The sequence below is a fragment of the Notothenia rossii genome (genome assembly GCF_949606895.1).
Source record: "Notothenia rossii genome assembly, chromosome: 9".
Classification (NCBI taxonomy): Eukaryota; Metazoa; Chordata; class Actinopteri; order Perciformes; family Nototheniidae; genus Notothenia; species Notothenia rossii.
Window position 1 is genome coordinate 39090189 of NC_136907.1, and position 24750 is coordinate 39114938.

The window sequence follows — 24750 nt, forward strand, 5'->3', positions numbered from 1 at the left end:
ATCTCCCGCCCGCCCCCGGCATACAAAGCCTTGTTATGCCCTGTATATTATGCTACATTACTAGCTGTCCATTCAATGTTAAAACGAAGTAAACTGGATATAAACTCCCCAAACAGTTGAAAACCTACCAGTTTCACCAACTGTCTCTGCCACCTCCCGCCATGCCTGGTTCCTCCGGTTTAGGTCCCGGTAGGTGAACAGAGTACAGTCATACAGGACTGGGACACTTGCCACGGCAATGATTAATTTATCCTCCATTTTATGACATATGGAAAATAGTCAAGACCTGCGGTATCAGCATACACGCGGTTTGATTGGCTAGCGCTTGTACTGGCGGGAATTGCATAAACGGGATTTGATTGGCTGATGCCAAGCATCGAGCCGACAGATGCTCGTGATGCTTGCAAAGCCATGCCATGCTCCCCACAATGCAGTTCGGCGAAGATTAAAATCTTCTACGTCAACCCATTCAAGTGAATGGGCGAAGCGTCGAAAGCATTTTTCGATGCCTGTAGTGTAGACGGGCCGTAAATGTAGAAGTACTCAGATCTTGTAGTAAAAGTAGAAGTACTCAAATATTGTACTTGAGTAAAAGTAGAAGTACTCAGATCTTGTAGTAAAAGTAGAAGTACTCAGATCTTGTACTTGAGTAAATGTAGAAGTACTCAGATCTTGTAGTAAAAGTAGAAGTACTCAGATCTTGTAGTAAATATAGAAGTACTCAGATCTTGTACTTTAGTAAATGAAGAAGTACTCAGATCTTGTACTTGAGTAAATGTAGAAGTACTCAGATCTTGTAGTAAAAGTAGAAGTACTCAGATCTTGTACTTGAGTAAAAGTAGAAGTACTCAGATCTTGTAGTAAAAGTAGAAGTACTCAGATCTTGTACTTGAGTAAAAGTAGAAGTACTCAGATCTTGTAGTAAAAGTAGAAGTACTCAGATCTTGTAGTAAATGTAGAAGTACTCAGATCTTGTACTTGAGTAAATGTAGAAGTACTCAGATCTTGTAGTAAAAGTAGAAGTACTCAGATCTTGTACTTGAGTAAAAGTAGAAGTACTCAGATCTTGTAGTAAAAGTAGAAGTACTCAGATCTTGTAGTAAATGTAGAAGTACTCAGATCTTGTAATTGAGTAAATGAAGAAGTACTCAGATCTTGTACTTGAGTAAAAGTAGATGTACTCAGATATTGTAGTAAAAGTAGAAGTACTCAGATCTTGTACTTGAGTAAATGTAGAAGTACTCAGATCTTGTAGTAAAAGTAGAAGTACTCAGATTTTGTAGTAAATGTAGAAGTACTCAGATCTTGTACTTTAGTCAATGAAGAAGTACTCAGATCTTGTACTTGAGTAAATGTAGAAGTACTCAGATCTTGTAGTAAAAGTAGAAGTACTCAGATCTTGTACTTGAGTAAAAGTAGAAGTACTCAGATCTTGTAGTAAAAGTAGAAGTACTCAGATCTTGTAGTAAATGTAGAAGTACTCAGATCTTGTACTTGAGTAAAAGTAGAAGTACTCAGATCTTGTAGTAAAAGTAGAAGTACTCAGATCTTGTAGTAAATGTAGAAGTACTCAGATCTTGTACTTTAGTAAATGAAGAAGTACTCAGATCTTGTACTTGAGTAAATGTAGAAGTACTCAGATCTTGTACTTGAGTAAATGTAGAAGTACTCAGATCTTGTAGTAAATGTAGAAGTACTCAGATCTTGTACTTTAGTAAATGAAGAAGTACTCAGATCTTGTACTTGAGTAAATGTAGAAGTACTCAGATCTTGTAGTAAAAGTAGAAGTACTCAGATCTTGTACTTGAGTAAAAGTAGAAGTACTCAGATCTTGTAGTAAAAGTAGAAGTACTCAGATCTTGTAGTAAAAGTAGAAGTACTCAGATCTTGTACTTGAGTAAAAATAAAAGTACTCAGATCTTGTAGTAAAAGTAGAAGTACTCAGATCTTGTACTTGAGTAAAAGTAGAAGTACTCAGTTCTGGTACTTTAGTTAAAGTAGAAGTACTCAGATATTATACTTGAGTAAATGTAAAAGTTCTCAATTATTGTACTTGAGTAAAAGTAGAAGTATTCAGATCTTGTACTTGAGTACAAGTAAAGATAGCATCAGGATTCAGGGAGTTAACAACGGCAATATTCCTGTGGTTCGTTTCACCGTGCATTTGCAGAGCGTGCTGCACGTGCACTTGATCGCCCTCCCCTCCCCCACTCTTACCAAGCTGTGCTGTGACTTCAGTAACAGGACAGAGCAGTGATGCAGTGACGCGTCTTAAAAACCGGAAGTAAGCTGCTGGTTCCCTCGCAACGTGATTTCTCCTCCATAGGATTTTGGAAAATGGCTCTAAATAAGGTCTGTGGAAAACGAACCTGTTAGATAAATGCACGTTTTCAGCCGGATAATATCCACATGTCTACCCTACTTTTATAATTTTTGAATTGATAGATTTATGATCGATATATTTATCATTAGAAGATCATTAGAAAGTGGGCTTGGTGATTAACACGGAACTGTATATACTGCAAAAGCACTTTATTTATGTTGTATGTTTTGTATTTAATTAACCTGTGTTTATGCAATGTATTCATGTGCAATGCTCAAATTAGTGAAGTTTACACAGGCACGGGGGGGGGGGGGGGGGGCAGCTCGGGGGATGAGAGGAGTGCGTGCAGACACGTGATGTAAAGTCTTGTTTTTACGTAAATTGAAGAACTGAAGTAAAGATCGTCTTGTTCTTTAAACGTATGCACACCTGGAAATCCTTTTTGTGTCCATGTGTGCAACAAATATTGGAGGCACTGCTGAGGTATTATTGTTTTGCCGTGTCTAAAGTAAAGATAGCATCAGGATTCATGGAGTTAACAACGGCAATATTCCTGTGGTTCGTTTCACCGTGCATTTGCAGAGCATGCTGCACGTGCACTTCATCGCCCTCCCCTCCCCCACTCTTACCCAGCTGTGCTGTGACTTCAGTAACAGGACAGAGCAGTGATGCAGTCTTAAAAACCGGACGTAAGCTGCTGGTTCCCTCGCAACGTGATTTCTCCTCCATAGGATTTTGGAAAATGGCTCTAAATAAGGTCTGTGGAAAACGAACCTGTTAGATAAATACACGTTTTCAGCCGGATAATATCCACATGTCTACCCTACTTTTATAATTTTTGAATTGATAGATTTATGATCGATATATTTTCATGATTTAGAAAATCATTAGAAAGTGGGCTTGGTGATTAACACGAACTGTATATACTGCAAAAGCACTTTAATTAAATACAAAACATACAACATAAATAACCTGTGTTTATGCAATGTATTCATGTGCAATGGTCAAATTAGTGAAGTTTACACAGGCAGGGGGGGCAGCTCGGGGGATGAGAGGAGTGCATGCAGACACGTGATGTAAAGTCTTTTTTTTCGTCCAATCACTGTCTGTAATGCTGCCGCCTCAATCTGTCTTTAAACCATGTTTAAAACACGTTTTAGTTAGATAGCATCAGTATTCACGGAGTTAACTAAGGGAGAAACGAAAATATTGTGGTGCCTCGTTTTACCGTGAGTGAAAACGGTAAGTTTATATTTGGTCGGTGAGGCTGTGACGTTAGGCTGCGGTGGGAAGGAGAGGTTTTATTTCCGGCAACTCCTGTGAATGAAAGGATTTGTCTCGCCTCGAAAACGAAACTTAATTTTGCATGACATTATCTGTATATTCTATGACTTATTCACTGTTAAATACGGCGTGGTTTTTAATCACTTTTATTCGGAGAAAGTGACCTGACGGTGAAGTAAGCTAAGCTTGTGCTATTGGTTCGGGCATCTTCGTGAAGGAGGGAGGGGGAGGGGCACAGCGCACACCCGCGAAAGTGAGTTGAGGGAAGAACTCGTTATGGCATCGGAGGGAGAAGGGGGAGGGGATTTAAGGCTTCAACTGTGCTTTATGTGAGCATTATGTGAGCATCTGCTCTAGTTGGTCTCAGAGCCCCATAAATATAATGTATATATATTTTTATACTGTATATATGTTTTTTTTAAATATATATATAAATAAATGCATGTTTAAATTTCCCAAAATAAAACTTGCACCAATGCAATTCAAATGATGCTGCAGAAAAATAACTGCTTGAATGCCCTGTTGAGAAGCTCAAGAGGGAGTTTCTCAGGACATGCAGTACAATCGAAAACTTTTAGTGCACCTATCGCTGTCATGTGGCACTTCTCTCCTTAAAAGTGGTGTAAATAAATGGATATTTTACCATTTTTAGCAAAAGAACGTTAGCTAGCTATTACTTTTCTTATTAAATTAAGTTGGAATATTATTGGCTTCAATAAGTTATGTGACAATTGTTAGCATTAAACCTCAGAATAAATGAACTTACTGACACTGCTGTGCACCTGCAAACATTGAAATATCCTGAACAGGATCAGGGTGTGATTAATAATAAAGAGTGTTCTTCTGTCTAACAGGTGAGATGGCTGACCATTTAAAAAAACAATGCAGAGATCAGTGAGAAAGAGACGGCTTGGTCCTCAACAGGATGCTGAACAGCACATTAAGTTGAGGACTGACAAGGCTGGTCTTGAAGAGCATTTTATCGACCAGTTTAAAGGTAAGTGCTTACAATGTTGTATGTTTTTAAATGAACACAAGCAAATAGTGCAAATTAAATCACAATATCTTAATTCATAATCCCAACATTGCTTCCTTTGTTCATTTTAACTCCAAAAAGTTACTTCTTACTGGCAGTATTATAATTTAAATCAAAAATCTATGCAATTATTAAAAAGCAAATGTTATATTTGGTAACATTTTCTAAACATTCCTTCATCGATAAATCCAATACTTCAAGGTTTTGTAATAAGCCACTTACAAAAGTATAACGCACGTTTTTAAAACAAAAGAAACACCATATGCCTGTTAGACATCTCCACAAAGGTCAGGCTGGGCATCATATCAATGGGCCACATGGAAGTTGAGCATGTTCATGTATAATAATACAAATAGTTACCCCAATAACTGTTTTAGTCGAAAAAAGTTATTAGTCTGAATACATAATATATAAGCATCTATAGGGACAATTGGGTTATTATTTATTATTTTTTAGTCTTCATTTTTTTACAACAGTTGTTGTGATTTAAACATATCCCTCTATATTTATATAATAATAACACTTTTTTTGATAATCATTTTAATGTCATGTGTCTCAGAAACAGGTGAATATGTAAACCTTGCATTCTAACTTCCCACATGGCTGTAGTTTATTAATAATTATTTGTATTCAAATAAATGTTTAATCTGATTTCATTCTGCTCTAGCTGGGTTAAATATGGATTAACACAGACATATTCTCTATTTTACAAACATAAGAAGGTGCTACTTGTACATTGGCATGTCACACTGTTGTCTCCTGCGTTGTCTATTGCTGCTCTTAGTCTTTTGTATAATTTTGCATGGAAAACTATGTTGGAGAAGAGCAAATCTTAGTTTTGTAGTGCTGTGAATTACTTAAATTGGCTTATTGATAGAAAGATGAAAGAAGACTGAGGGGTTCTTGCCCTTTTCTCCAAAGTTGTCTTCAATACCATTTAAAGTTAACTCTTGAGATTTGACCTCAATTCACATTGAGATCTCCCTTTTTTTAACTTGCAATATAATGGCTTCAAACTAAAAATATGTTTAAGTGAATCATGTCATAAAGATTTCTTCTTACTTTAAAGGTCGAGGTGTGTTTGCTGCTAAAGTTTTCACAAAAGGAGTGTTTGTGATTGAGTACCGGGGCAAACTTTACAACCAGGATGATGTCAACACCAAAAACTACAGTGACACAGAAGCAACGTTCCTGTTTGATCTGAAATGGGATGGGAAATGTTTGTGGTAAGTCATAATAAATGCTATTGTTTGCTGTTGTAAAAATGCACTGCTCTTGTTAGAATCTCACATAAGAATAATCAATAATAGAATCTAGGGCTGCACGATATATCGTGTCGTGACGATAATCGCGATATTCAAATCGCAGGACGTGCAATATTAAGTAGGCAAATTAACTCAAACACGTCATGTTACAATTATTTTTGCTGCTTGCTACAAAAGGAAATCTCGCGCGGCTCTCATTTCAGGGGTACTTGAGTGAATGACATGCAGGCTCTGCATGCACAGCAAACCACCAATCACAATCATTCTTGATCAGAGGCCTGTACTACGAAGCCGGATCTTCGCTTAGCGAGCTAACTTCAGGGGAAACTCTGGGTTTCCGGTCCTACGACGCTGGTTCTCTTCTTATCGGGCTAGATCTCCATGGTAACTTATGCTGACAGCTCTGGACCAGGTTCGGTTCCAGGCTAGGAGATCAACTCGGTGAAAGCACTGCCTGCTGACCAATCAGAGCTCGTTGTGCGGAGGTTAAAGCGATCAAGTCATATTACAGGAGAAAAGAAATACAGAAAAGCTGCCTTTGCAGGAAAGACGGCCGGCAAAAATCACCGACTATGTGAACGTGAACATTAATAGAATATCACCTCCCATCTTCAGAGCAATCTGACTATTATAACATTAGTGTTAAGAAAGCTTAATTAAATATCTGCCACAACATAAGTAACCGGATCAGAGTAACATTAAGTACAGTCTGTGGCATATCACATCATAATGTATCATATATCTCCTTATCTGAGTCAGCTGAGCCGTATCTGGCCGTGCAACACTCACACTGTCACATACTGTATGCAGAAGTATTATTTAAGTTGACGAAACACTCGAGACAAATGTAATTAAAGTCAGATGGTGTCTTAGATGGGGCAGAGATATCATAAACCTGTTAATGTACGCATTCAAACACTTGTTCTGTTACCAGCTGTATTGACCTTGCAGGTGCAGCTATGTGGCTTTTATCCTGGATAAAGTGTTTAAGTCATGGATGTTTAAAGTTTAACTTCTTCATATGTCTAATATTATAGTTGACTTTTCATTAATGAAGTATGACGATTGGCCAAATGTTGCTAACCTCGCCCCTTTCATGTGAACGCGCACTCAGCCGGACAGAGAAACCCTGGCTTAACGAGTTGATAACCAGCGTCGTAGGACCGCTTAGCGAGAGCGTGTTTGTTTTGGATTAGGTAAGCCGGGTAACTCAAACATATCCAGGTTATGATGAACCGGCTTCGTAGTTCAGGCCTCTGATCACAGCAGGATAACCGAGCTTGCTCAGCTTGTTGCTCTGATAACTTAAGATCCAGAAGTCCGTGACTAAAATCCTTCATCCGGTTAAATATTGTTAAAATAATAATAAAATATTTTTCTTCAATTCCTGTACTTTTTTCATATCCCAGGGGAAAGAAATATCGCAATGTCAGTTTTTTCCAATATCGTGCAGCCCTAATATAACCTGACCTTGTCTGTCTAATCTATTTTTCTTCATGATTTTCTTTTAAATGTAACTGACAATGCTCTACACTATATCCAAACCAAGTATGCAAGTTCTACTACTAACATTCAATCTCTATTTATTTAAGTCTTGATGCATCGGTTGAAGACAAGTCACTGGGTAGGCTTGTAAACGATGACCACAAAACGCCCAACTGCAAGATGAGAACCATTGTCCTTGATGGGATGCCACATCTCTGCCTGTTTGCCCTTAGAGACATCACCCCAGGGGAAGAAATATCCTACAATTATGGGGATGCAGACTGGCCTTGGCGCAAACAGGTAAACATATGACTCAAAAGTAACACGTGATTTAACACATGTTTTTGTTTCCCTCCAAATAATTATAGTACCTAATTAATTTGTTGTTCGATTAACAAGTCATTTTAGATGGTTCAGATGTGGCAAACTATACTGGTATTGGAGAATTCATCAGATTTGCTATAAGTTTGGTCTGCTACCTCTATGAGCAAGTGGGGGAGTGATACTTTAATTGATGATGTATTTAATTAAAAGCAGAACTTGACAGATTTCACCTGACAACTTCCATGCCCTTGCTTGCTTTTCAGTTAGCTAATGTTTGCAGCTCATGAATATTACATTGCATTTAGCTGAGGCTTTTATCCAAAGCGACTTACAATTGCGTTCGACCAGGAAGATACAAACTTGAAGAAAACAGAATCATATAAGTACATCAGGTTTCATAGAGCCAAACATTTCAAGTGCTACTCAACTGGCTTTAGATAAGCCAGTCCTTTATTAGTATATAAGTGCTTTGTTAGTAATTCTATCTCTCGAAGTGGAGTCTAAAGAGATGATTTTTCAGTCTGCGCCGGAAGATGTGGAGGCTATCTGCTGTCCTGATTTCAATGGGGAGCTCATTCCACCATTTTGGATCCAGGATAGCAAACCCACGTGTTTCTGCTGATGGGAACTTGGGTCCCCCTCGCAGTGCGGGTGCAGCGAGCTGTTTGGCTGATGCAGAGCGGAGTGCACGTGCTGGGGTGTACGGTTTAACCATGTCCTGGATGTAGGAAGGGCCATATCCATTTGCAGCATGGTACGCAAGTACCAGTGTCTTGAAGTGGATTCTAGCAGTTACCGGAAGCCAGTGAAGGGAGCGGAGGAGCGGCGTGGTGTGGGAACATTTAGGAAGGTTGAAGACCAGACGAGCCGCTGCATTCTGGATGAGCTGCAGAGGTCGGAGGGCACATGCAGGCAGACCAGCCAGGAGGGAGTTGCAGTAGTCTAGGTGTGAGATGACGAGAGCCTGGACCAGAACCTGCATTGCTTTCTGGGTCAGGAGGGGACGTATCCTCCTGATGTTGTAAAGCGTGTATCTGCAGCAGCGGGTTATCTCAACATAAATGTTTACTATCTTCTTAGTGTATTCTTGTTTTATCTAAGTTCCAGGTGACGAATGAGCAGTATTATCCAGAGGCAGTTGAGGAGGAGAACCCCCCCATAGAGTTGACTTCCCTCAAAACATCCACAACAGACCGTTCTTCTACCGAGGTAATTTAGTAATATAGAGGTGTCTCCACAATCTCATTATGTTGTGCCTTTCACTATGTAGTCCCCATACCAAGACAGGAACTTTCTTTTCGATCTCTTTTTCTGATACAGCTTTAATCCCGTTTCTAATTGGGTGATTTGGAACGATCTGACAGAGGAAACTGAATTGGTTTCATATTTTTAGACTACCCTTGGTGGGACTTGTTACAGACACCTGTCACACACACTTGTTTCTAGTCTTGTCCTCATGGGGCCCTCCCGTTTGGTTTTAACTTGAAGTCATTTAAAAATATTTTGGCAATACCTTTAAGTGTCTAAACTCAAGTTGTTGTGGGCATATGTTTATACTATTTGAGCATAAGCATGTTTCAAACGGTGATCGTTTACCTTAGCCTTGATGGGACTTGTTGCATAAACCTGTCACACACACTTGTTTCCAGTCTTGTCCTCATGGGGCCCTCCCGTTTGGTTATAGCTTGAAGTGATTTCTAAATATTTGTGCAACACCTTTTAGTCTCTAAACTCAAGTTGTTGGAGGCATCATTCTACACCCTCTGAGCCTGTGCATGTTTGACAGGGGTAATTTTAATGCAATCCATTGCAACCCCTTTATGATATGTTCAGACCACAGTAATGAATAATGCCAGGACTTTGCTTTGATTCAAATCTAGTTTCAGAAACAGTTTTTGATTTAGCTAACTGTGGTAACTCATGAATATTTACTATTTTCTTGGTGCATTCTTGTTTTATCTAAGTTCCAGGTGACGAATGAGCAGTATTATCCAGAGGCAGTTGAGGAGGAGAGCCCCCCCATAGAGTTGACTTCCCTCAAAACATCCACAACAGACCGTTCTTCTACCGAGGTAATTTAGTAATATAGAGGTGTCTCCACAATCTCATTATGTTGTGCCTTTCACTATGTAGTCCCCATACCAAGACAGGAACTTTCTTTTCGATCTCTTTTTCTGATACAGCTTTAATCCCGTTTCTAATTGGGTGATTTGGAACGATCTGACAGAGGAAACTGAATTGGTTTCATATTTTTAGACTAGCCTTGGTGGGACTTGTTACAGACACCTGTCACACACACTTGTTTCTAGTCTTGTCCTCATGGGGCCCTCCCGTTTGGTTTTAACTTGAAGTCATTTAAAAATATTTTGGCAATACCTTTAAGTGTCTAAACTCAAGTTGTTGTGGGCATATGTTTATACTATTTGAGCATAAGCATGTTTCAAACGGTGATCATTTACCTTAGCCTTGATGGGACTTGTTGCATAAACCTGTCACACACACTTGTTTCTAGTCTTGTCCTCATGGGGCCCTCCCGTTTGGTTATAGCTTGAAGTGATTTCTAAATATTTTGGCAATACCTTTTAGTCTCTAAACTCAAGTTGTTGGAGGCATCATTCTACACCCTCTGAGCCTGTGCATGTTTGAAAGGGGTAATTTTAATGCAATCCATTGCAACCCCTTTATGATATGTTCAGACCACAGTAATGAATAATGCCAGGACTTTGCTTTGATTCAAATCTAGTTTCAGAAACAGTTTTTGATTTAGCTAACTGTGGTAACTCATGAATATTTACTATCTTCTTAGTGCATTCTTGTTTTATCTAAGTTCCAGGTGACGAATGAGCAGTATTATCCAGAGGCAGTTGAGGAGGAGAGCCCCTCCATCGAGTTGACTTCCCTCAAAACATCCACAACAGACCGTTCTTCTACCGAGGTAATTCAGTAATATAGAGCTCTCTCCACAATCAGTTTTTGTTCTGTTAATCTACTTTTGTTCGGTAATGATTTCAAGTAATTTTAAAGATATGAAAAATATGGACAGATTTAGGCTATGTATTATATTTTGAGACCCCTGTATTAGAACATGCCGTGCAATTTGTTTTAGCCAAAGGGCTGTTGCAGAAAGACATTTTACAGAAGGCAACCTATTAATGTCAATATATTACTTATTTACTATTTTAAGGCATACTGTTTTGTGTTTATTTCTATATAGCTTTTTACTGCCAGAGGGTACTCTCTAGTGGATTATCCTGACACTGATGAAGAGGATGAAGATTTTATTCCAAACTGTGATGAAGGCAATCCGAAGCTCAGGATAACAGAAGATGTTCTGGTAGGCTCAGATACTTTGAATGCAAGTTCATTTTTTTTCTTTGCACTGTTTCAAAGGTCCTCCCTTTACAGTTGAGTGTATTGGAATGCAAACATAAATAAATAAGTATTCAATGACAAACCTTTTTTGTTTTGCAGATGGATAGAGTTCCAGATTTTTCGAGTGATGAAGGTTCAGAGTGCCCTTCGACCTCAAATTTTGAAAGAGCTCCCCTCAGGCAGAGAAGAGCCTGTTGCCGTCCAGTAAGCCACTTTTTACTCTTCCATGTTGTCACTTAAAGGGTAGCACCAACCAAAATCAACAACAGTTTCACTTATTAGAGTGCCAGGCATGCATATTGACAATGCATTTTAGGTAGTGCTTACATTTAAGTTGTAATTATGTTCAAGTTATGACAACATTTAATAGAATATTGAAATCTTAAAAATGACTTCAACTCAAAGTATTCTGAATTTCAGCCAACCCTTCCTAATATGAATTAATGATAACAAGTGTAGTCAGTTCAAGCTATAATAAACAATAATTTTGAGGGCGAGTATTAACTATGTTTTTTTATTCTCAAGATTCAAACGGATCTTGCAGGGTCAGATGTATCTACGGCAGATAGCGAAGAAGAATACGTTCCAAGTCCCAGAGAAAGAGAAAGCACAGACAGTGAGGGCAACATTGAAATACCAATTGCCAAGAAGTCCAGTCAGTCATCCAGGGAAAGCAAAAACATTTCACATTGCAGAGCAGTAACTAAAGGGAACATGGAGCAGTCACATACAACAAACAAAACAAGTGACTCAATGCCCCCTGATAACGAGCCGGCCGTATTTGTGAATGCAGTAATGAAGACAGAGGATGGATCAAGAAAATATAATAAAAAAGACCACTGCTATTATTGTGAACTACAAGTTCAAAAAATGTCCAGACACCTGGTACGTAAACACAACGATAAAGTAGAAGTTGGAAAAGCAATGAGTTTCCCAATAAAGTCCAAGGAAAGACGACTGCAATTAGATTTCATCAGAAATAAAGGGAAGTTTGCACACAACAGTCAAGTTTTGGAAGACGGAGAAGGAAAACTTATTCCGTACAAGCAACCCCGCAGAAATACCGATGGAAAAGAATTTATGCATTGTATCTATTGCTATGGTTTGTTTTCAAGGAAGGTTTTGTGGCGCCATTTTCAATCCTGCAAATTCAAACCTGAAGGTAATAGATCTAAAGGCAGATCAAGAGTCCAAGCATTATGTGCTTTTGCTGAACCAGCTCCAGATGGATTTAGTGACGCATACTGGAAGTTCTTAAGTGATATGCATCAAGACAAGATTACGATTGCTGTGAAGGAAGACAGATTTATTCTACAGTTTGGTTACAGATTGTTTAAGAAAAATGAGAGGGTAACCAGCCAACTTCAACACATCCGACAAAAACTGAGGGAGCTGGGTCGACTGTTGCTGGCAGCTAAAGAAGTTACGACTGTGAAGAAGACAATCAAAGAACTTATTAAGCCTGACAGGTATGGTGATGTTGTAAATGCTGCAAGATGCCTCGCTGGTTTTAGTGATGACACTGGCAAATATCAACGTCCATCTCTTGCCCGCAAAGTTGGGCACAGCTTGCTTTCATTGGCCATGTTCCTCAAGTCTGAAGGGATGAAGTCCAACGATAAAGAAACTGCCAACGATGCTGAGGAATTTGCGCAGCTATACAAAGAAAGTTGGAAATTTGACATTGCAAGCCAAGCGCTAACTCAACTTGAACAGTCCAAGTGGAACTCCTCAACTCCTTCCATTCACAAAAGACGTCCAACATCTTCATTCTCATTTATCTGAGAAACAGCTTGAATGCGTGAAGGACCTAAAAGAAGAGGTATCGCCGTCTAACTGGAAAGACTTGGCCAAAGTCACCCTGGCTCAAGTGATCCTCTTCAACCGCCGGAGAGAAGGAGAAGTATCCAGAATGGCCGTTTCAGCGTATTTATCCAGAGACTTATCGGAAACGCATGAGGATGTAAACTTGGCACTAACAACACTAGAGCAGAAGCTTTGCAACCATTTTGTCCGTATAACCATAGTTGGAAAGAGAGGAAGAAAAGTTCCAGTACTCCTCACCCCGCTGATGAGGGAATCACTTGACACTCTGATTCAAAAGCGAGAAGAATGTGGGGTACTCAAAGAAAACGTCTTCTTGTTTGCGTTGCCAAATTCTGTCCATCACCTCAGGGGTTCTGATTGCATGAGGCAGTTTGTGCATGAATGTAAAGATATCAAGAATCCAAAAGCGCTGACCTCAACGAAACTCAGGAAACACATTGCTACTCTTTCAACCGTTCTGAATCTCAAGACAACAGAACTTGACCAGTTAGCAGATTTCCTTGGGCATAACATTGAAGTCCACCGAAAGCACTACCGCCTTCCAGAAGGAACCCTCCAGCTTGCTAAAATAAGCAAGGTTCTGCTGGCATTGGAACAGGGACGAATAGGCGAATACAAAGGGATGAATCTGGATGAGATCCACATTGATGTGAACGGTATAATATCCAATATATATTTATATTTTAAATACAATTTAAAACGGGACATCATTGTCAACCTTTTTAAATCAAACTCTTTCAGAATATGATTTACATACATTTCGTTTTTGGAGTTTGTTTTTAAAATGTAACTACAATATTTTATTCCAACTATTTGTATCCTTAGGTGAGCTGTTTATGTATTACTTCTCCAATCAGTTGATATTCATAGGTATATCACAAATGTTCAGCTTTTCAACTTATTAGTTCATTTTCTATCATTTCAGAAACTGTTGACATGGATGGCTGTTACCAAGAGGACATGGAAGGTATGTTAAGCCATTATAACAAAACACACAACATAACAACACACACCATTTAATGCAGAAGCAGTCCACTGCAGTGCATTACCTGACGGCTAGTCGAATACGGCATTTATCATTTGAAACTTGAGAATTGATTTGACATAAACAAATATGGGGTTGCCGTATTAAAAACCTGCCATCTCTGGGTTTTGCACATAGACATATTATATACGAACCAAGTCCGTGTTTCGCTGCATTCCTTGATTTCCAGTTATAACGCCGGACTCCGCCGCCCGGAGCTAACGGAGCCGCAGGTGGCTAGCTCCGTCCGCCGGGACGCACAGCACGACATTTTAATTGTCTGGTATTTGTAACAACATTCCCTAAAAGGCATAATCACCACAAAAACGGCTAAAGGGTCAAGTACAGTAACTACAACTAGCTAACGTTGTAGCCTAGCAGAGTGGACAAGTTGCTGTTAGCTGACAGTGAGGCACGTACCTGTCCATCAACGTGACCACGCCCTAATTTATGCAATAACTTTAAGACCTAATATAAATAAAAGGGTTGCGTTATAAAACAATTCACTCAACAATTAATAATCTTTAAGGTGGAATCTAACTATATCCCGAATAATTTGTATTGCATCCAGGGGTAGAAACATGTTTATTTCTGCTGTAAAGTTGGGCATTTTAACATAGGGGTCTATGGAAATTGCTCCTTTCTGCAGTCATCCCCCATCGGCCAATAGATTAACTGCATTTTGTGGCTCTTCCTTATTGGCCTCCCGGCTCTGCCCCAGAGTTTGCCGCTTGGTTTTGCACTACTATTTTGAGGGCTAGTCTGAGTCTGAAAAAGGAGGGAGGATTATATCCTTCATAGTTGACCACTATATCATGGAACAATGTAAGCTAAATCAAGATGAAAAAGTCATGTTTGATAAACCAAATGGTCTTGATCATGGCAATGTGATTGCTTTCACAATGACAGAAGATAATATGCATGATATTTATCCTAATTTGTCCTCTTTTACTGACAGCTACTGCATATTTTGAGTCCATATCTCTTGTCTGTAAAAACGATTTTCTGTATCTAGATGCCAGTATGCAGGAAGCTGAAGAGTCTGAAGGTGAGGCCAGCATGTCATCCCTTCAAGATGGTACAAGAAAGGTCCTGACGAAACACCAGAAGTCGGCTAAAAAGAGAGGTATATATTCATGCTAGAAATTCATTTAATGTATTCTCTAACAGTGCCTCAAGTTTAGCTATGTCACTGATCACCATGATGTTCACTTGAAAAGTACAAAAATGCATTTACTCATCAGAAAATAGCAAGATGGTCTCAATATAAATGTTGGTAAAAAAAAACTAAATTGAGTACTTCATGTTAGCACTGTAACTAAATATGCTGAATATATAGAAACCATAACCAATGAATCAAAACTCAAACCAAATAAAGATACTACTATATTTTGATTATAAGTAAAGGAACATCTGACATTACCAATCAAGCTATACTTCTTATTATAAAACAATAATTATGTCATGGGGTTAACAAATAACTAGCACCAACAATGACAATGATCTTGATCCAAAGTCTTTTACAAACAACTACTTCATATTTAAAGTCTCCGTGTCTCTCTTTAATATATTTCTAATCAAATGTTTTCTTTATCCAGATGCCGTAATACAAGACACTGAAGAGTCGGAAGGTGAGGCCAGCATGTCATCCCTTCAAGATAGTACAAGAAAGGTCCTGACAAAACACCAGAAGTCGGCTAAAAAAAGAGGTATATATTCATGCTAGAAATTTATTTAATTTATTCTCTGACAGTGCCTCATCAAGTCTAGCTATGACAGTGATCACCATGATGTTCACTTTTTAGAAAGAGTTACCTGAAACCATAACCAAATTAATCAAAACTCAAACCAAATAAAGATACTACTATATTTTGATTATAAGTAAAGGACCATCTGACATTATCAATCAAGCTATATTTACTATTAGAAAACAATAATTCTGCCATGGGGTTAACAAATAACTAGCACCAACAATGATCTTGATCCAAAGACTTTTCCAAACAACTACTTCATATTTAAAGTCTCCGTGTCTCTCTTTAATATATTTCTAATCAAATGTTTTCTTTATCCAGATGCCGTAATACAAGACACTGAAGAGTCTGAGGTGAGGCCAGCATGTCATCCCTTCAAGATAGTACAAGAAAGGTCCTGACGAAACACCAGAAGTCGGCTAAAAAGAGAGGTGAGATGAAAAGGGACTACAATGAGGGTTAGATTGTTTCCCTGTTTAATAGGTTGAAAAGAGGATAACGCAGAGTGATGAATCAGCAATGACCGTTTAAATAAATCCCTTTTTTATACAGTTTGACAAATCAAACATTTCATGAGAAATACCTTTTATTTTCTAATTCTGATAACAATACTGTAAAGTTTAAACCATATGACATATATTCATGCTAGCAATTTATTTAATTTATTCTCTGACAGTGCCTCATCAATTCTTGCTATGGATCAATGAATGTGAGACGTGTTCTGGAAGTAATATAGTCTGTGTTTACATTAGCATCGCTAACACTCAGAGCTAACCTGTACTGGAGAGAGTATGTGTAAAGAAGCAGGAAATAAAAAGAAACTCACCTTGTGGTAAACCTCAGAGAGATTCATAACTGTATGATACTGAGTCTTAGGCTTCTTAAACCTATAACATGTTCTTTAATGTCCACCTAGGGAAAGAAATGGTTGTGAAGCGCATCTGGACATCTGAGGAAATTGCTGCTGTGGAACGACACTTGAGAAGATGGATATTTATGAATCAGGTTCCAGGAAAAGAGGCCTGTGAGGATTGCATCTCTGCCGAACCACAAGCCCTATCAAATAGGGACTGGAGAGCTGTTAAATATTACATCAAAAATAGAATATCTGCTCTCCGAAGGAAGTTGGTATGAAACCATTTGAAAATATTTTCAATGCTAGGCTGATGTTAGGCCTTTTTTTTTGTCTTCGGATATGTTCTGAAGTTGGAAATTTTTTTGTTTAAACAATACAGAAAAACATAAGGAAATTGGTATAAAACCATTGCAAAATACTTTCAATGTTAGGCTGATGTTAGGCCTTTTTTTTGTCTTCGGATATGTTCTGAAGTTGGACATTTTTTTGTTTAAACAATACAGAAAAACATAAGGAAATTGGTATAAAACCATTGCAAAATACTTTCAATGTTAGGCTGATGTTAGGCCTTTTTTTTGTCTTCGGATATGTTCTGAAGTTGGACATTTTTTTGTTTAAACAATACAGAAAAACATAAGGAAATTGGTATAAAACCATTGCAAAATACTTTCAATGTTAGGCTGATGTTAGGCCTTTTTTTTGTCTTCGGATATGTTCTGAAGTTGGACATTTTTTTGTTTAAACAATACAGAAAAACATAAGGAAATTGGTATAAAACCATTGCAAAATACTTTCAATGTTAGGCTGATGTTAGGCCTTTTTTTTGTCTTCGGATATGTTCTGAAGTTGGACATCTTTTTGTTTAAACAATACAGAAAAACATAAGGAAATTGGTATAAAACCATTGCAAAATACTTTCAATGTTAGGCTGATGTTAGGCCTTTTTTTGTTGTCTTCGGATATGTTCTGAAGTTGTACATTTTGCGCAAACAATACAGAAAAACATAATAATTTTGACATAAATGTTTATTGCATTAAAAGAATGTTGTAGAGAGTTTATATTAATTATTATTATTAATAATTAGTGTTGGGTATGTTTCCTAGCTACTACTTCTCCCATTCACAAATCCGAAACCAAATAAAAAAATCTATTAATATGTAACGAATATATTCCATTTCAGAGCAGAAGAAATAGCCTTCAAGGGTCCAACTCTGCACATACATCATTCAGCAGGGCACAGTGAAGCTCAAACATTCAACTGTATGAACAAGCAATACTTTGAAATGCAAAAGTGTGTGTGGTTGTGTACAAGAGTCTCTTTAATCAATTTTTTCAATTCAATTCTAGCGTCAAATTCGTGTGACACGTTCTCGCGGTAGCTAATCAGCGGTGAGGATCTCAGCCTGACGCTGTATCAGAAAACCTCAGCCGTTAGCTGTTAGCACTCAGAGCTCACAGCTCCTCATATCTGTTCAGAAACTGGACAAAAGTTAAACATGAACAAAACACAGACTGTCTGTGTCATGGCGAATACAGCCGCTGTTGTATCTGTGCCTGTATCATGTTGTTGTGAGTCCGGATGGAGCATATACAACGTTTGTTTAGCCTGGTCGATCCGATCTCCATTAAAAAAATACGCATTTTAAAAGGTTTTTCGCCTGCCGTCTTGTCTGCAGACTTGCATTAATTCATGGTTTTTACTAACCGGTATCAGTATGTTGTTTCTTCGGCATCATTTTGAAACGTGTATTACAATTAAATCACGGTAAGTTCATGGGTATAAGCCCCACCCCCTCTCCAGCACGTCCTGTTTGAATGACAGAAGTAAACACAGCTGACAGCCACGGTGAAATTAGAGCGATGCAAATATTTGCATCGCGTCCGGTGTGAACGCAGCATAATGCAGTTCAGATACAAGACCACTGTTCTGATGCCTTTAAAGCAACTTTGAGATGTTAACAGTGCGCGGGGCACAAAGGCCATGGTGGCTGTAGCACGTACAATTATTTTCGGGGCATCACGGCCAGACCGAGGGGCAACAACGGCCATGGCCATTGTGGTCGCCGTGAAATTCCTAACCTGGTAACAAGGAAAGTCCATCCAACTCAATAATGTGTCTAGTAACTCTGATCCCTTCCAAGATATGTAAACTAGAAATATGTGTGTGTCTGATCCCTTCCAAGATATAAAAACTAGAAATATGTGTGTGTGTGTGTATAATGGACCTCATAAGTGCTGACCGCTAGAAACTGAGCCCCACTAAGTGGGTACAAAACTAGCGTGATGACAACAGCTTGGAATTATGTTTATTTCAAGTGGTTTTTGTGATTCTAATTTTTTTTCTATATTGCCAGATTTTTAACGGAGGTCTAGTATAGTTGGAAAGGGTGGACCCCACAATTGGGTAAAATCAGTTCGGGCCCCACAATTGAGTTGCACAAGGATGTGTGTGTGTGTGTGATCTTGAAGTGTGCGTGTGTATGGAGTATCATCTATTTTCTGTGTGTGTATTTCTTTTTATGATATATTGAATTGTGTGTAGTGTTGTGCCTGTATTTATCTTGAAGTGTGTGTTTGCAGGTGTGTGATCATGTGTTATTTCAGTGTGAGTGTGTATTTGGGTGACATGTTACCTTGGACTGTGTGAGTGTGTGTTTTTATCTTGTGTGTGTGTGTGTGTGTGTGTGTGTGTGTGTGTGTGTGTGTGTGTGTGTGTGTTACCTTGGGCTAGCGGGCATGCCTTTGTTCTTTGCCTTCTCACTTTCTCCCATCTTATCCATCCATGTGCCGCAGTTGAAGAGGTTTCCTCCGCTCACAAATCCGGAATCTGGATCCACCTTCGCCTCCACGTTGAACCCTGGAAATAAGATTCATGTATTTGATGAAACACCCCGGCTGCTACCGCAGGATAAACCATGTATAATGCAGTAGCAATGTTTTTTTTCTATCTACCTTCATCTTTCATGTGCATGTCTATCTTGGGTCCAGCGTTTCTCTCTCTGAAGGAAATTCCCTGTAGGTGGCGCTGCAGAGCCTCCTGGATCACATCATACAGAGGCTGCTCCTACACACACACACACACACACACACACACACACACACACACACACACACACACACACACACACACACACACACACACACACACACACACACACACACACACACACACACACACACACACACACACACACACACACACACACACACACACACACACACACACACACACACACACACACACACACACACACACACAATATATATGGAAAGTGATGTGCTGCTGACCTTTAACCTGTTAAGCCCCAAGGTCCCCGCCGGCGGGTACTTCTTTTTTTTTTTTTTCACGACACTGTGTCTCAGGGGATCTTAATATTTAAGAACCTATTAATGTATTATACCAGATTAACGGGAATAATCTCAGCTAACTGACGATACAAACCAATTTTACCAAAACAAAACACAAGTCTCATAAGAAGCATCTAAATGACCCCTGAGCGAAAAATGCTAACGCACTTTGGCACAGAACTCAAGATAAAAGATATCCTTATTACTTATTGTAGCTGCACATACAAGATATCCGATTAAAGCTGAGGTTCCACAGATTATTTAGGTATATATATCACCACTGAGTGATCCAAACTCTTGACAGGGGAAGCAAACACAGACATCACAACACGTACCTTTACGGAGCTTTTACGGGAGATCGTTTCACCGTAGCTGTCAATCTGATCAAAAGACGTGTTCAATGGCATTAAAACGAGAAAAAACGCAGCTGAATCGGTTAATCCATAGGTTGATAATGTTTCTGGGTAATATTTTTTTAATTTATAATCCATAATTCAATTTTTATGTAAAAATCGGAGAGTAAAAGTTAGCTGCTAATGGTAGCCACCAGAGTTATCGCAGCTTCCGGTCTTAGCTATGCGGCAGTCTCACACACATTACCGAATAAGGAGTATGTGGGAGTTTCCCTCGATTCCACTGGCTCTGACGGTTAGAAAGAGATGTCAATCAGCAAAATCGACCAAGGGGGGCCAGAGATAGGTCAAATCCACCCAAATGACCCCAGAAGTGTTTTTTTTTTTCTAAACCTCTCTAAAAAGGTCAAATTTCACTTGATTTGCATCAATCTTGATACAGGGTACTTATTATATGTTGTAGTTTGGATTCCTAAACTGTCTACCATCCCATCATTCAAGGGTGGTTTTCACTATAAGTAATTTTTTTTTTTTGACGGACACAATAATTTACATTTTTTTTACTGTGTTCAATCTGAATTTACTTTAAAATAAAAACATCTATATTGATTCTGACACTTCTACATCCAACTTAAAGGTGTGACCTTGCTTTGAGGAAAAAGATTATTAATTTAACACTTTTAGAAGGGAAGATATGGTCATTTGTTCTGGGAATGTCATTTTCGAGCCCGAGACCTGAAAAACAGGCTCGGGGCTTAACAGGTTAACTGTGTGTGTGTTTGTCAGTTGTACATACCACTTCTCCAGGGGTCAGAGGTTCAGAGTCATCAGTAGGGTACATGCGTGTTACAGGGCACTGAAGGATTTCATGCCCCTGAGGAACGTGGGAAGTGTAGTCCTGAAGAAAGCACAAAGGAGTTTAAAGTTTATAAATAAGTACATTATTAAAAGACAATATAAGATCATACTGTATGTGTATGTAGAAATACATTACTTTTCTTTATTTATTGTAGGTGAACAAACATTTAATATAGTTAGGAATAACTTTAGAGGGGATTGCTTGCTTGTTGAAATTGAAATGTATTTAGACCTCCTTCTTTACATCAGCCATATATTATACCATATTACTACCTGAATGCACTGCAGCCACCACCACACAGCATCACGGCAGTTGAAGCGAGCAAAGCGACCCTCACCCAGCAGATTGGGGATCAAACCGTGACGCAACGTGCCCGCAAATGCCAGGATGATGTTGCTATGGAGACCAGGAGACAGAATGGTATATTTTAGAGTTAAGTTACTGAAGGACAGGGCAATGAAGTAGCATTAAGAGACCAAAACGTGTATGACTGTTACCCAGAATAGCACAGTTGACACACACACACACACACACACACACACACACACACACACACACGCGCACACTTTATTAAACTGTTTCAAATAATTTCTAGTATCAACCAATTGGTCTATAGACATTACTACAATTCTAATAGTTGTTGAACTAGTGACAGGTTTTCTGAAACCGAGCTTATGAACAACAGAGTAAAGGTCGCTGGTTAAGCCAGGATCAATATATTTGTTGAAGTTTTTATTGTGTGCATAATAAATGTGTTAAATGAATTGAGCAATTTGTTTAAGAAGTATAATGTTGCAATCTCTTTAAGATCAGTAATTGCAGTTCGAAGATAGATGTTGTTTTCCAAGGGCCTCTCCTTCACAGGCCCACACAATAAATCATGAGACTTCCAAATCCTAACAGACAGAGATCAGTATCACTTTGTGTTGCAAGCCAAATCCATGAAGGGGTTCTACTTGGCCCAATTTAAATACCACAAAGAGAGTATTAACCCAGCTGAAGCTAAATGTCAAATGTCTTTCATTAATGAACAAGTTTTATGATTTTTTAAAACAAATTCCAGTCTGGCTTCCTTCGAGTTTAGTCTAGAGCAACACCCGCACGCACGCACGCACACACACACACACACACACACACACACACACACACACACACACACACACACACACACACACACACACACACACACACACACACACACACACACACACACACACACACACACACACACACACACACACACACACACACACACACACACACACACACACACACACACACACACACACACACACACACACACACACACACACACACACACACACACACACACACACACACACACACACACACACACACACACACACACACACACACACACACACACACACACACACACACACACACACACACACACACCGAGCCTCGATGTGTCTCCCAGTGAGCAGCACCAGTCCTCTGAGGGCGATGAAAGTGTCTCGGCCCCAGCACCGGAAAATCCCAGAGGAGAAATGAGGCAGACCTGAAGGATGAGTCAAATCGGCCAATGAGCATCCACCTCATCTACAGTATTTATGTTTATTTCATTTCACCTTCATCTCCATAAGATAATGAGCTCATTCTTCGATTCAATACACACTTTTATTAATAATAATTCATAATAATTGTAACTTTATCTACAGAGACACCATTAAGCGTCTGTTGCTATGCTACCTGCAGCCAATGAGACGCAGCACTGCTCCTTCTGGCCTGTGACTGGACTGACGCGGTAGGGAACGTTGTCAAGTTTCATAGAAAGGGGAGGGAGGGCAGGCAGGTCTCCAACGCCACACATCTGAACGGACCCCAGTGCCAGGTAACGCACGAAGCTGGAGCCATTCTGGACGAAACTGTTTGAACAAAGAGAGAGAATATAAGCAGCTGAAGGGAGACAGGAAGTGGGGTTGTCCAACATGTCTCTTAACTGCAAAAACTGTTTTAGAATAGTGCCACTACGGTGGCCGGCAGGTGCAAACCTGTTACACTTCCATTAAGGGAAAAGTGCGATTTATGCAACGCTTTTAGTAACCGCTGCGCATGGATCGTCAAGTTGGTGAAGATGTGCTTTTATTTGCCTGTGTTTTGAAAGTGCAGCACTTTCTCCTAATGGAAGTGTTTTGGCCCATTACACCGCGTTTGCACCTGTCGGCCCCAGTAATATCAGATCCTAACGAAGCATATTTCCTGTTTCCTACCTGGACATGAGTTTCTGAGATGCATCCAGAGCGGTAGTGTAGGTGGACACCAGTATGGCATCAAAGTAACAGGGGATGAGGTAGCGTGGGATGTGTTTCAGGTAGTTAAACATGGCTGCCAACCACTGACCAATCTGCACACACACAATGTACACACATCAGAAGAAGGTAAGAGCTGGACTTAAACTAGAGGCATGTAGTTTAGTGCATGAGCACACATTTTTTTACAGATATGCAACTCGAAGATTATTTGCATCCTGTCTATAATCATACTGTTCTACCCTGCATAGCGAGTAGCTTACAGTGACAGGAGGGTTGACAAGTTGTTTTAAAGGCACAGCTCATCTAATTAAGACATATTTTGTCACTTACATTTTTTACTTAAATAGTGGTGTCTTGCCATGCAAAAAAATAGTTTTTAAGACACTCAAAGCTTTGTCAATAAAAAGAAAAATCACCATTAAAATCAATGTTCAGGCTAAGATGACATAGCAGCAGAAGTATGAGAACAGATGCATAGTGCAGTATAGTATAGCTTTAAAAAATTGATAATTTTGTTTTTTTTAATTATTATTATTATTATAATATTTGCGAATTAGTTAAAGGTGGGATAGGTACGTTTGAGAAACCGGCTCGAGATACACTTTTTGTTATATTCATTGGAATGCTCTTAACATCCCGATAGAAATGAATAAATTAAGTGCTTTGACAAAAAATAGATTAAAAAAATTCATCTGTGGAAGCTGTATACTGTAAAAAGCACGACCAATCATTTATAAAGGGATATACGCTCAAAAAATGGCGTACGCCAGTCTCTACGCAATGTTTGAGATTTATAAAATACTAACTTGACGGGAAAACGTGCGGTCCTCCACGCAAACTCTAACCCATGCGTACGCACTAAGCACAAAAACGGGAGAGACGAGAAACAGCGACACCGTTGGCAGAAGGAAGAATGGAGAGAAATATGTGGAAATAATACCATAAATAAAATGTTACCTCTCATTTATCATATATGAAGAATTCATTTTTCAAACATTGATCAAAGCCAATCTTAAAATTATTGTTTGAGACTCCTCAGTGCACACAAAAACATAACTTGGAGAAATAAATAAATACGGATATGTTATTTAAAACCACCTTGAATATGTTGTGTTAATGTTATGAAATGTTTTCTCATAAATGGTGCGGTAAGCAGGAGGACAGAATTACGTCTAAATTGACGCCGTTTTGCATTTCTATAGGTTGTACGAGCATGGTTTTATATACTATCATGTTTAATCATGTTTTATGCCGTTTGCTAAGACTTGATAAGTCGCTCATAAAACACAGGAGGTATGGAAACTAAGAGCACAATATGTGGTCAATTGTACAGCTAATATAACACAACACATTAGTTGTATTTCCT

At 39.0% G+C, this 24750-nt stretch overlaps 2 protein-coding genes across 16 annotated transcripts in view; one reads left to right on the forward strand and one right to left on the reverse strand.

Annotated features, from left to right (window-relative positions):
• The window catches only part of agla (amylo-alpha-1, 6-glucosidase, 4-alpha-glucanotransferase a), a 64347-nt gene that overhangs the window by 28882 nt on the left and 10715 nt on the right, over window positions 1–24750 (reverse strand). For 6 of the 9 annotated variants that reach the window (XR_013802607.1, XM_079649946.1, XM_079649941.1 and 3 more), the window contains 9 exons: window positions 23343–23476; window positions 22822–22997; window positions 22528–22630; window positions 21381–21504; window positions 21046–21147; window positions 20497–20538; window positions 20232–20276; window positions 19501–19612; window positions 19270–19405 (listed from right to left, as the gene is read on the reverse strand). Coding sequence is in view for 8 of the 9 variants with exons in the window: in XM_079649946.1 (XP_079506072.1) it covers window positions 19270–19405; window positions 19501–19612; window positions 20232–20276; window positions 20497–20538; window positions 21046–21147; window positions 21381–21504; window positions 22528–22630; window positions 22822–22997; window positions 23343–23476 (974 nt within the window). In the remaining variant the exon portion in view is untranslated. The remainder of the gene's footprint in view (window positions 1–19269; window positions 19406–19500; window positions 19613–20231; window positions 20277–20496; window positions 20539–21045; window positions 21148–21380; window positions 21505–22527; window positions 22631–22821; window positions 22998–23342; window positions 23477–24750) is intronic. The other 3 variants (XM_079649944.1, XM_079649945.1, XM_079649943.1) reach the window with 2 other exon arrangements.
• LOC307019235 (N-lysine methyltransferase KMT5A-A-like) lies at window positions 1809–17601 on the forward strand. Of its 7 annotated transcripts, none has more exons than XM_079649951.1 (13): window positions 1809–2352; window positions 2906–3565; window positions 4462–4604; window positions 5713–5869; window positions 7501–7693; window positions 8819–8926; window positions 9682–9789; window positions 10545–10652; window positions 13842–13883; window positions 14956–15066; window positions 15539–15649; window positions 16013–16122; window positions 16608–17601. In XM_079649951.1, exons 3-10 carry the CDS (start codon window positions 4490–4492, stop codon window positions 15034–15036), a joined length of 912 nt encoding a protein of 303 aa, XP_079506077.1. In that variant the 5' UTR covers window positions 1809–2352; window positions 2906–3565; window positions 4462–4489; the 3' UTR covers window positions 15037–15066; window positions 15539–15649; window positions 16013–16122; window positions 16608–17601. The 7 variants fall into 7 exon arrangements, with proteins under 7 accessions (XP_079506077.1, XP_079506081.1, XP_079506080.1 ...); XM_079649955.1 differs by having other exon boundaries at window positions 10551–10652; XM_079649954.1 differs by having other exon boundaries at window positions 9688–9789.